Source organism: Hypanus sabinus, chromosome 8, assembly GCF_030144855.1.
Source record: "Hypanus sabinus isolate sHypSab1 chromosome 8, sHypSab1.hap1, whole genome shotgun sequence".
NCBI lineage: Eukaryota > Metazoa > Chordata > Chondrichthyes > Myliobatiformes > Dasyatidae > Hypanus > Hypanus sabinus.
Window position 1 is genome coordinate 129,283,709 of NC_082713.1, and position 13,838 is coordinate 129,297,546.

The 13,838-nt window shown below is 38.6% G+C and overlaps 1 protein-coding gene across 4 annotated transcripts in view; it reads left to right on the plus strand.

Annotated features, from left to right (window-relative positions):
* Positions 1–13,838, plus strand: part of ipo8 (importin 8) — a 111,021-nt gene that overhangs the window by 81,890 nt on the left and 15,293 nt on the right. For all 4 annotated transcript variants that reach the window (XM_059977823.1, XM_059977825.1, XM_059977824.1 and 1 more), the window contains 4 exons: positions 1,642–1,708; positions 5,744–5,869; positions 10,119–10,216; positions 11,286–11,381. In XM_059977823.1, the coding sequence (XP_059833806.1) occupies positions 1,642–1,708; positions 5,744–5,869; positions 10,119–10,216; positions 11,286–11,381 (387 nt within the window). The remainder of the gene's footprint in view (positions 1–1,641; positions 1,709–5,743; positions 5,870–10,118; positions 10,217–11,285; positions 11,382–13,838) is intronic.

Sequence of the window (13,838 nt, forward strand, 5' to 3'; positions counted from 1 at the left end):
AAGAAATGTGAGAGGTGTGTGGCTTGGTAATGGGGAATTAGAACATAGAACATAGAAAACATACAGCACAATACAGGCCCTTCGGCCCGCAATGCTGTGCCAAACATGTACTTACTTTAGGAATTACTTGCGGTTACCCATAGCCCTCTATTTTTCTAAGCTCCATGTATCTATCCAGGAGTCTCTTAAAAGACCCTATTGTATCCGCCTCCACTGCTGTCCCCAGCAGCTCATTCCATGTACTCACCACTCTACGTGAAAAAAAAACAACAACTTACCCCTGACATCTCCTCTGTACCTACTAAGAGAAACAAAGGACATGTTGGGGGAAGCTCAAAAGCTCCAGGGGCTGGAAATCTGAAATAAAAACAGGAACTTCTGGAAATAACATGCAGGCAGCATCTATAAAATGAGAAAAATAGGAATTAACATTTTAGGTCAAATGTCCTTCTTCAAACCCATTCAAAAAGTACTGAAGTAGGTGACTTGAAATGACACTGAGAACATATGTTGAAATTCAGAGTGAGAATAAACGTAAAGATGTAGGTATTAACCTTCTTTAGAACCACGTCACTGACTGGAAGGAAATAATCAAGCTCAGAGGCCTGATTGTTTCCTTCAAAAAAAATGTCAATCTCATTGAGATATTGGATGCTCATTAATAGATAGTGCCATTTCACACCTGGTTCTGAGTTTTTTTTTGTGCAAAAATACTTATGGCTGCTCCATAGAAAGATAAAATGAACCTATCCATTTATCTTCAAAACAAAAGCACAACTGGGTTCACTACAGGACTTTGCTTTTCTCTGCAGCAGATATCTTTCTGCTGTCAGTTGCCTTTGATATGTTTAATCAGGCTTTATGCCACTGAGTTTAAAGATGCAAATACACTTTTTCATTTTTTTCCCTGCCCAGCCTCCATTCCCCACCCCTCCCCAACCTTTCCAACTACACATTACAGAGAGGCCAGAATGTGACCTAGTATCTAGCCTGCTTTCTAACATTTTGTGATCAAAGTGAATGAACCAGAGATTATTTTATAAAATAAAAACAGGAACATTTCCAAGGGAAGTGTTTCTTGTTGAATAACGAACTTTGATATTGACGCTGCCTGATTCTTAATATGCATTCAGTTAATGCACTGAAGAACTTGACTTTACAGGCTAGTCTATATGATTGACTTTGTAATTCTTTTTTCGTATTTCTTTGTTCTAGAGTAGGTTATATGGTCGGCACAACATTGTGGGCCAAAGGGCCTGTAATGTGCTGTAGATTTCTATGTATCTCTATCAGTCCTCATTAATAAATTTCTAGCTGTTTAATAATTTTAACAAACGCATGCTGCAGGAGATGTTATTAATTAGTTGATTATGCAAACTATTTTTGTGTTACAACTCAGATGCTATATACATCCTAATTGATGGAGGAGGCTTTTATTCTCTTAAAGAACTTTAAGATTCATATTAAAACAAGTTGCATTATTTGGGAAATTTAATTTCTATTTTTGAAGAGTTTGACTTGATTTAGATCTCTTAAACTTCTGGCAGCAATATTGAGTAAATAGCACTGTTGTTTGCTCACCTGTTTGGGTACAAGAGTAACACTAAGCATTTTTCCCTCCATTTCCTCCCCATTCTCTAGATTACACAGCAGCTCGAGGGGATCTGTTTGCAGGTCATTGGACTAGTACTTCAGAAACATGTAATAGGTACAGTGTAAACTTTGTTTTCACTATTTTACAGATGAAATCAAAATTAGGCCCTGGCAAAGTTGTACAAGTGTTTGTAATTCTCATCCCTTGAACATGAATAGAAAATTTAAAAGGGAACTTTGATACATATAGTGACATTCATAAATAATTCTATATCTACATTCAATATCCAATGATTTGACTCTGCAAAGTCTGGTCATTGTTGTAAGAGAAGAAACGGCAAAAGGCAGTTTGCACACAGCATAGTTACACGAATGGCATTGAGATAAATGAATAAGGATTATCAGGAAATCTGATTGTACTGTGGTGTTTATTTCAAGACTGCACAAATGAATGTATTTTCCTATAGAGTAACGTGAGAACAACTATTTCCTCATTGTTTCATATCTCTCTGGAAATTCAGGCATCATTGGTAGGGCCACCATTTATTATTCATCACAATAACCCCTTGCAATATTAGTAATTATCCACATTCTTAAACTGCTACTTCCCCTGGGAAAGATGCTTCTTGAATTCTGTTTAGTAGGGAATAAGGATTTAGACCCATTAGTGGATGCTTGAAATTCTCTGTTTTGCTGAAAGGATTGGATATCTTCAACCTCTCTCTGCTGCTGTCTGGGGTGTCCCCTCCTTTAAAAGGTCAGAATTCAAACCAGGACCAAAGAAGAGCAGGGTGAGCTGCCTCAGTGACTATCACTCAATAACACTCATACATAAAGCACTGAAGTGCCTTGAGAGTTTGGTTATAGTTTGAATTCACTCCAGTCTGAGCAAGGACCTGGAACCCACTGCAATTTCTCTTTCACCATAATAAGCATGGAGTGGACTCAATCTCACTGGTTCTCCACTCTGATTTGGAGCACTTAGACAACAACAAGACACGTCAGGCTACTATTTATCATTTGTAGTTCAGCATTCAACACTGTCATTTCGTCAGCACTAATGGCCTAACTCAAAAACCTGTACCTCCCTCTGTGACTTCCTTATTGGGAGACTATAGTCAGTGCAGACAAGTAGTAACATCTCCTCATCACTAACGATCAATACAGGTGGACCTCAAGGATACTCACTACTCTACTTTCTCTTCTATTATGACTGTGAGACTAAGCATAACTGAAACCACTATCTCAATTCACTGATAACATCACTGTTGTTGGTAAAATCTCAGATGGCAATGAGGAGTGAGATAGATTATTTGGTTGAGTAATATCACAAAATAACCTTGCACTCAATGTCAACACTGAGGACTTTGAGAAGGGAAAGTCGGGAGAACACATACCAGTATCCATTAACAGTGGAAAGTATGAGCTGCTTCAAGTCCCTGGGTGTCAACATCAAGTCTATCCTGGAGCCAAAACACTGATGCAATCGTGAAGAAGGCAAACCATTATTAGGAGTTTTTTAAATGTCACCAACGACTTACAAATTTCCATAAATGTACAGTGGAGACCATTCTAGCTGGTATCATTACAGCTTGATATGGAGACTCCAATGCACTGAATCATAAGAGATTGCAAAGGCTTGCAGACTCCATCAGCTCGATCATGGGCACAGCCCTCTCCATTATAGAGGACATCATGAGGAGGCAGTGTCCGTTATTAAGGGTTCTCACCCTCCAGGATAGGCCCTCTTCTTGTTACCTATGGGCAATAGGAATAGGAGCCTGAAGGCACTTACACAATGATTTAGGAACAGCTTCTTCCTCTTCAAAGCTCATAGTTCAAAGTAAATTTATCAAAATATGTATACCATGTACAGCCATGAGATTCATTTTCTTGCAGACACTTACAGGAAAACAAAGAAATACAATAGAATCCAGAAAACCCCATGCATAACGAAGAACGGCAAACATGCAATATGCAAAACAGGACAAATCGTACAGATAATTAAAAAAAATATATATCATAAATACCCTGAACATGTGCTGTAGGGTCCCAGAAAGTGAGTCAGTTCAACGTTGAGGTGAGTGAAGCCAGTCCAGCAGCCCAGTGGCTGCAGGGCAATAACTGGTCCCAAAACTGCAAGACACTTGCAGCTTCCATCAAATTTAGTGCTGAGAAGAGAGGGAGATAGGTCAAATGCAGGCAGACAGGGCAGACTCAGGTGGCTGGCACAGGGCAGTAGGGCTGAATACCGGTTCGTTTTCCACTGTCAGGCCTTGACGCTCTAATCTGGCTTGAAATCCACCCCAACCATCTCATCCACTCTTCTGGTGATGGCTGAACGTTGTTTGCTTCAAGGTATTGTAACTGCATTCCTGAGAGCTAAGTTTGCCAAGTGATTCTAAAATTATTAGTTCATTTAGATTGTTGTAAAGTATGCTCCTTAAAGGGAAATTACAAGCTGCAGCTTGCAGCAATCATAGTTCAAAAGAAGTATATCTAGTAGTTTTGTGAGTTGCCTGCAAAATGTCACCATATATCCCCTTGGCCATTATATTTCTGAATTGTTCATGAACCCTTTAACACTATCTTGTTATTCCTTTTTGGACTTTTTACTTCAATGGTTCTACTAATATTAGAGAATGTATGTAGCATACGACGTGAAATTCTTACTCTTTGCAGACATTCACAAAACAAGGAAAAAAACCTGAAGAATAAATGTCAGAAAAATGTTAGAACCCCAAAGGCTCCCATCCCCTCCCACGTATAAGCAGCATCAAAGCATTAGCCCCCCCCCCCCCAACCTTGTCTAGCAGGAATCATCAATGCCCACCATCCACCAAGCCAGCAATAGCAAGTCCCCAAGAGAGTCCATGATCTGAACTCCCAACAAAAAACGACAGTCCATACAGTCCAGCACTTTGACATGCCACAGGCTCTTTCTCACTAACAAGTGACAGAGAGATGTCACTCTTTCCACGGCAAGAGGGAGACCAACAGATTGCTGAATGAATATTTTCCAAAATATCTCAGTGACAAATCTCAACGATGTACTTTGTGGAATTGTGCTTCTTCTTTGTGCATTGCTCCATGTTACTCATGGAGGTCAGTTCAGCTGCCATTTCTTGCCATGCATACCTCGCAGTTGGTCTTTTGGCTCCCTAATCCAAAGAACCACTTACTTTGTGTTGATGTCTTGGGTTAAAATCTCTGACTCACAATCTGTAAAATGAAGGGTTCACTGCCTTCCCTTTCTCTCTCTTGGGGTATTTTCCACAGAATTCCCTACTGCACTGATCCTAGGTCTTATTAAGAGCTGAGCTCTTGTTGAGAATACAATTTTGTGTTAAATGCCAGCAAGTGTCTTAATTCCTTTGCAAGTATTCAGGGAAAAAAAATGTCATTATATTTTGTAATTGGAATGTCATTGGAAAATACATGGTGTTTAGACAATGACTAAAGTATGGCATTTGTAACAGTATGTGGTGCTGTTTTAATGCTGAAGCTTAGAAACAAATTAGCTTTTAGACCATTCTCTTTTAATCTGTTATTGATTGTCCAGAACTTGAGGCAAAATAAAGTAACGTGTCTTAATGACTGTTATTTGCTGGCTCTGTCATCCATCACTGTGAAGTGCTTCAAGAGGCTGGTGATAGCACTCTTCAACTCCAGCCTCCCTTTGACTCTTTGCAATTTGTCTACCACCTTAATAGGTCCATGGTGGATGCCATTTCTCTGGCCCTACACACTGGAACATTGGGATAATAAAAACTCCTATGCTAAACTCCTATTTATGAAGAGATTAACTCTCTAATGATTTGTGTTTCCTGGTATTATACTGAAGATTCAACTCAAATTTTGGTCTGAGTAAAATGAAGGTTATACCACTACCTCAACTAGTAATATTAACATTTCAGTTTACCTGCAACTATTCTACAAGAGCTTTCTGCTTCAATGACACATTATTAGGTGATTGTTAGGCTACTTATTAATTTTCATTTTTATATTCCTATATTGGTAATATGAAACCAACCAAAATGTTGTTGTAATTTCACTTTGTTGTTAAATTATTTTCATTAATAGATAGCTGTACATTACATTTTCCTCTGTATGATGTTTGTTACAATGTCTGCTTTTTTTTCTGTTCCAGAATTCTATGAAGAGGTGTTGTCTCTAGCATACAGTTTAACGTGCCAAGTAATCTCTCCTAATATGTGGCAACTTCTAGGTGTTCTTTATGAAGTTCTTCAGCAAGACTGCTTTGAGTACTTTACAGGTATTACCAGTTATTCCTTTGTCTTTTTAAAAAAGGTGATGATTTGCAATGAAAAACTTGACTGTAAAACATAACTTAAGAACATCCAATACAATTGAATCCTGGTAATAGCAAATTCACTCTCAAAGTGATGTAAAGCTTCCACTTAGACCATAAGACATATCAGCAAAATTAGAGCATTCGGTCCATTGAGCCTACTCTGCCATTTCATCATGGTTGATCTATTTCCCTCACAATCCCTTTCCCTGCCTTCTCCTGTAACCTATCATGCCATGATTAATCAAGAACCTATCAGCCTTCCCCTCAAGTGTACCCAATGACCTGGCGTCCACAGCTGACTGTGGCAACAAGTTTCACAGATTCATTGCCCTCTAGTTAAAGAAATTCCTCTTCATTTCCATTTGAAATAGATACCTTATAATCAGAAGCTGTGCCCTCTGGTCCAAACCAATTCTGCTATAGGAAACATCCTCTCTAGACCTTTCAATGTTCAGTAGGTTTCATTGAGATCCCCCATCATTTTTTTAAATTCCAGCAAGTACAGGCCCAGAGCCAGCAAGGGTAATCCTCATATGATAACCCTTTCATTCCCAGAATAATTTTCATAAATCTCAATTGAACCCTCTCCAATGTCAGCACATCTTTTCTTAGATAAGGGGCCCAAAACTGTTCCTAATACTTCAAGTGAGGCTTCATCAGTGCATTATAAAAACCTCAGCATTATATCCTTGTTTTTTTTTTCTATTCTAGTCCTTCCAAAATAAATGCTAACATTGTATTTGTCTCCCTCACCATTGACTCAACCTGCACGTTAACCTTTAGGAAATCCTGCACAAGGAATCCCAAGTCCTTTGCACCTTAGATTTTTGGATTTTCTCCCTATTTAGTAAATATTCTATGCTCTTATTCTTTCTACCTGACTCCATGACCACAAACTCCCACCTGCCACTTCTTTGCCCATTCTCCCAATCTTTCCAAATCCTTTTGCATCCTTCTTGCTTCCTTAACATTACCTGCCTCTCCAGCTATCTTTGTATCGTCCGCAAACTTGGCCACAAAGCCATCAATTCTGTCATCCAAATTATACACATATAATGTTAAAAGAAGCGGTCCCAACATTGACCCCTGTGGGATACCACTAGTGACCGGCTGCAAGTCACATAATCCAAGTCTTCCAGTCAGCAATGCCAATACTAACTTTTTATTCCTGATTATTTACAGTACTGTGCAAAAGTCTTGGGCACATATTAATTGCTAGAATGTCTAAGACTTTTGCACAGTGCTATACCAATTTTATGTACTGCTGCTGCAAAACAAAACAAGTTTTATGACATATGTCATAGAAATATGTATCATTATATAAAAATGATAAACTGAATTCTGGTATGGGTCTCACAGTGAGAGTGGAAAGGGGGCAAGGAGAGGGGAACCATGGTTGGGAAAAGAGGAAGAGGAGAGGAGCAGGAAGCACCAGAGTGATGTTCTGTAATGATCAATAAACCAATTGTTTGGAATCAACTGACCTTGACTGGTGTCTCAGGGCTGAGTGTGTCTACACCCGTATCACCCCTTACCCTTGGCACTTGCTCTCTACCACCTGTTCCACACCTTTCCTGCAGTAATCCATGCTCCTTATTCCCAAAATCCTTTGCTTCCACCAGATTTACAAACTTGCTATCTGCTCCATGTTCACAAATATAGTACTGTGCAAAGGTCTTGGGCATCCTATATATGTACCTAAGACTTGTGCACAGTACTGTAATTAACTGAATTTAAATTACTCTTCTACATGCTGAGACTTGTGTTTTTCTCTAGATTATTAGTCCAGGCCTGTAGTCCAGTAACATAATCATTCTATATATATAAAATAAACCATCAGAAATGCTTAAATAAATATTTTTATAATTTGTATCATTTATAAAAGACTGCAGACAGTTACTGAGCATGATAATCCATTCTGCCTACAATGGATACATTTCCAGATAACCTGAAAAGACCATCATGAGTATGGTGGTCAGTTAAAATATAAAACTAGCATCGAACAACTAGAAAAATTGTGTTTTTCAAACTACTTTTTGTGACTTTCAAATCTCTTACTATCTTTCCTTTCAGTTAGTCCTGACGAAGGGTCTCGGCCCGAAACGTCGACAGCGCTTCTCCCTATAGATGCTGCTTGGCCTGCTGCGTTCCACCAGCATTTTGTGTGTGTTGCTAGAAAAATTGTGTTTGTCAGCTAAAAAGAAATGTACCATTGGACTGAAAGCTAAAGCAAGTGAAATCTTCAGGGAGTAGAAGTACAGCCAGGTGATCAGACTTCCCGAAGTGAGGGCATGGAATAGCACGGTAGACATTCTTGATGGTGCTGTAGCAATGGTCCAATGTGCTGTTTCCTCAAGTACTGCAAGTGATCTGTTGATGGTAGTGCTTAGTGATTTTTTTTAGACTGGCCTGGCTAAAATCTCCCAAAACAATGGTGAAGGCGTTAGGATGCACTGTTTCTTCCATGTTGATCCCATTGTTCAGATCATCTAAAGCTTGATTGATATTGGCCTGGGATGGAATGTATACCACTACCAAAATGTCCCCCCGAGAACTCCCGTGGTAGGTAAAAAGGACAGCACTTAACTGCTAGATATTCCAGATCTGGTGAGCAGAATTGGGACAGCACTGATATATTTGTCCACCAAGAAGAGTTGATCATGAGGCATACCCCACCACCTCTGCTTCTGAGAGCCTCTATAGATCTGTCCTGATGGTGTATAGTAAACCCGTCGATCTGAATCGCTGCATCCGGTATGGAAGGGATTAACCTGGATTCAGTGAAACAAGGGACACACGTGGTCCTAATGTCCCTCTGATTCAGCACCCTAGCTCTGAGATAATTGATTTTGTTCACCAGAAACTGCATGTTTGCCAGCAAGATAGTTGGTATAGGAAGTTTAAAACCCGGTTTCCTTAAACGCAATTGATGATATGTCAGAATTTTTAAAAAGTAATTCACCATTTTTTCCTATCTTACTAGAAGATAAAGCTGTATTAAAATGCACTGAAAGGACATTGGAAATGCATGATTAATATGGCATTATTTAATCTCTTTCAGTACATCCAAAATAGATTGCAGAGAATGAAGGATATTTATTGTTATGTTATACAAAATGCAGCAGACAATTTTGTGAACATCAGTCTTTCACAAATAGTAATTTAACAACAAGCAGATAATTTGTGTATTTAACAAACAATAAATCTTGCTAAGTGCCCTGTCTTTGGTTCCTTATCAATAAACTGAGGAAAAGCGAACGTTGAAAATTTTTAAAAATTGCAGATGTATTTACCTGCATACCCCATTAGAATTTTATGTCCCAATGAAATTATTTCTCATCATCCTAAACGGAAAAGAGTTATCAGCCCAAACTGACAAACTTGCCATCTCAAGATTCAGTCTGGTGAATTTTCACAGTATTCCCTCTGTTGACATAATTACAAATGCATTGTGATGGGCCATTCTGTATCAAAATCAGGCCCAAGAAAGTTGTCATAATTTTATAGTACTCATTAAAATTGATTTAAGAGTAAGAGTTGATTCTTCCAAAGCATGGATGTTCTCTGCCCCCCCTCCTGTAGTTTGGCACAGGAGATTTTTAAACAGTATTGTTTGTCACAGTATTAGTTGAAATAATAGTGGAAATATGACCACAAAATGTCAGTGAACAGGAAATTCTTCATACTATTATTATGCAAGCTAGCAGTTAGTTAGATCAGGCATAATTTAAGGAAATGAATTAACAGTTGATGATTCCATTATATTCCTGCTGAAGAAGGGTCTCAGCCCAAAATGTTAACAGTTTATTCATTTCCATAGATGCTGCCTGACCTGCTGAGTTCCTCAAGCATTTTGTATGTGTTGCTTTGGATTTCCAGCATCTGCAGAATGTCTCATGTTTGTTAGCTCAGTTGAGCCATATTTAAAAGAACGATTTGTCCCTGGTGGTGTTTGGAGAATGATTGTGTTTGTCAACTGGTAATGTATTTCTGAAGACCGTCACTTGGTTTTTTTCCAGTGGAAAGGACTTGAAGTGTATTGCTCAATAGTAGAGAAATTTGTAATTCACCATATACTTAAACAGACACGTGGTGAAGAATATTGTGTGTTCAGATGAGAATTGGACAGAATTGTGTAAAGCTAACAAATTAAGAACAAATAGTCACTGTGTAAAACACTCATAGAAATTCTGATCATTTTGTTTTTCAGACATGATGCCTCTCTTGCATAATTATGTTACTGTAGACACAGATGCTTTTCTGTTTAATCCTAAAAATGTAGAGATCATATATAACTTGTGTAAAAAGGTAAGTTAGTAAAATCTGGTAATCCTGAAGAAAGATTTTCTTTTCTTTTGTAGTTGTTTTCACTTCGTAAAGCATTGCAAAGTGCTTCATGGCTAATTAATTACTTTTGAACTCTAGTCTTTATTGTAATGTATGAGCAGACAAGCCAATTTACAGAGAGATTACATAATAGCAGTAAGATTAATGACCGTTTAGTCATTGGTGCTGTAGGAATAAATGTTAGCCACTCAATATACAATACTCAATATATTCTTCTCATTCCTGCCACAGAATCTTTTATGTCTACCTGAACAGATAATCTTAACTTAATATCCCATAAAAATAGCACTACTAAAAAGCTATGGAAAAGGAGGAATTAAAAGGCATTCATATTGATTAAAATATTGTTGGAGAATTAACAGGACAGAAAGTGAATAACTACAGGGTCTGATTGAATCTCAAGAGTATCAAAGAAGTATTATGTAAATTGTCAATGTCCGAAATTCTGTATGTTATGGAATATAGAGTGGGGGTGAGAAATGCCTCCCTTTTGTACAAAACAAATGAGGAAAGAGTACAGAAGAGGTTTATCAAGATGCTGCCTGGATTAGAGGGCATGTGCTGCGAGGAGATATTGGGCAATCTTGGTTTGTTTTCTCTGGAACGGCAGAAGCTAAAATGAGATTTGATAGAGGTTTATAAGATTATGAGGCTTAGATAGAGTAGACAGTGAGTTTCTTTTTCCCAGATTTGAAGCGTCTAATACCATATGTCATGCATTCAGGTAGAGGGGATAAATTCAAAGTTGATGTGCGGGACAAGTATTTTTACACCGAGAGTTGTGGGTGCCTGGTGTGATGGCGGAGGCAAACACTATATGGGAGTTCTAGAGGTACTTAAATGGGCACATGAATGTGCACTATATGGAAGGATGTGGACTTTGTGTAAGCAGAGGGAATTAGTTTGGTGGGCATTTGATACTGATTTCATTAGCTTGGTGCAACATTCTGGGCCAAAGACCCCGTTCCTGTGCAATACTGTTCTATGTGACGTCCTTTCAGAAAACTGATAACTGTTGTTGCATTTCTAGGTCCTGACAGGGGATGCAGGAGAAGATGCAGAGTGCCATGCTGCAAAGCTGCTTGAAGTGATCATCCTTCAGTGTCAGGGAAAAGGCATTGATCAGGTAATACAACAGAACTACTTACATTCATCTCATGATAAAATGATTGAATTTCAAAAACAGGAGGCCAAAGTGACTGGCTGGTCAGAATCTCATTTCAGAGGTTTGATCAACTTCTTTTAGATGGACTCAAACTTGTCATAAATTATGGAGATGATTAATTTAGTCATGGGTTTGTTTAACACAAGATCAGCATGTTTCTGTCTAAGAAGCTGAACAGGCAGTTCACTAGGAAGCATTGGTTGTTTAGTTAGTTCAACAGTTTTTGTGACTAATATGTAGAATACTAGCCCCCACCAAATGGGTGACCAACAAACTTTTTATTTATTGTTTCAGTTATTGTAATTCTAGTAATTCATTTGTATCCTCATACGAAAAATAGTTTCCCTGTCCATGCACTCATGGCATTCAATGTCACAGAGTCCATGAGGACCACAGTACCCTGTCTTGTTGTTATAATATATTCACAAATGTCTTGACTCATGCACTATGTGCTTGGATTGAAGATAGTACAAAGAGCCTGCCTGCTGCCCTGAACCAAATTTAACCTGCTTTTTCTTGTAAATGTTGGTTAACTGTCTTGACAATACTCTTAACTTGTTCACTGCATCCAATTCAGAGCCGGAATTTAGATGGTGTGAGTAAGCAACTAATTATGATTCAGCTGTGATAGTTGATTTCTTCAAAATGCATTGTTCTGCTCTTGAAAAATGTTTCAGGACAGAACATTTGAAGATTTGTATGAGTATGAATATGTACGAATAGAAATTGAGTTGCGTTTCAGCCCTTCAACAGCATAATGTGTTCTGAAGATGCAGGGAGCCATTTTTGCATTCATATGAAACTGACTTCCTCTGTTTGTAAAATTTGCAACCTTTTTCCTCACGATTTACCTTAAGTTGCAGCTTTTATGACAGTTGAAAAATAATTGATTCAGTGTACAGGTCACATCTCTGCGTTATTCTATATGCTTTTGATTTAAGAATTCAACTCTTGCTCAAAACTTAGCTTGTTTGTCAATTTTGCACCACTACACTCTCTTCCTGAAATGTTGTTTGCTATTAACAGTGAAATTGCTCTGAACCTCCCTTCTAATTACTGCTGTTATCCATAATGCCCATAAGGTTTCAGAGATGTTCTACTCAGTAATCTGTTGCTGTATCATTGTTGATTTTAATTTTGATTTTTTGTACATTTATTGTTCTATCTTCCCTTCTTTGTTGATTCAAGAGCAGTAACTTGAATTTCCATAGGTACCTCCATCAAATGGTGACCTTGTCATGTGCAAGACTGTGTCAGCAGAATATCTAACAGCAAAAGAAATTGCATTTGAAGCAAATCCTCCGTTTACCTGACATCTACATATACATTTTCGAGAAGAAATAGAGATTAGAAAGGGTATTTTTCTCTCTCCTGGGTACTGACACTGAAAGTGCTCTCACCGCTGAATTGGCTGAGAGCTATCTCAGCAGATTAGAAATTAAGGTGGAAACATTTTTGTATTACATTAGTCTTTACACTTAGTCCTCAAGCCTTATAATGGGAGCTCAATGCTTCATTACATCACAGAAATTGTAATCCAATATTCTACTCAATTGTTCATAATGTGTGTCATTATCCCCATGCTCCATTACAGTCTGTTCAGGTGAGCCTTTATCCCCATGCTCCATTACAGTCTGTTCAGGTGAGCCTTTATCCCCATGCTCCATTACAATCTGTTCAGGTGGGTCATTATCCTCATACTCCATTACAATCTGTTCAGGTGAGCCATTATCCTCATGCTCCATTACAATCTGTTCAGGTGGATGGGCCATTATCCTCATGCTCCATTACAATCTGTTCAGGTGAGCCATTATCCTCATGCTCCATTACAGTCTGTTCAGGTGAGCCTTTATCCCCATGCTCCATTACAGTCTGTTCAGGTGAGCCTTTATCCCCATGCTCCATTACAATCTGTTCAGGTGAGCCATTATCCTCATGCTCCATTACAGTCTGTTCAGGTGAGCCATTATCCTCATGCTCCATTACAATCTGTTCAGGTGGATGGGCCATTATCCTCATGCTCCATTACAATCTGTTCAGGTGGATGGGCCATTATCTTCATGCTCCATTACAGTCTGTTCAGGTGAGCCATTATCTCCATGCTCCATTAGAATCTGTTCAGGTGGATGGGCCATTATCTTCATGCTCCATTACAGTCTGTTCAGGTGAGCCATTATCTCCATGCTCCATTAGAATCTGTTCAGGTGGATGGGCCATTATCCTCATGCTCCATTACAATCTGTTCAGGTGAGCCATTATCCCCATGCTCCATTACAATCTGTTCAGGTGGGTCATTATCCTCATACTCCATTACAATCTGTTCAGGTGGGTCATTATCCTCATACTCCATTACAAGCTGTTAATGTAGACACAAAAAGCTTGGCAAAGACTTGATTCAGAAATAGATTTTGTTACTGC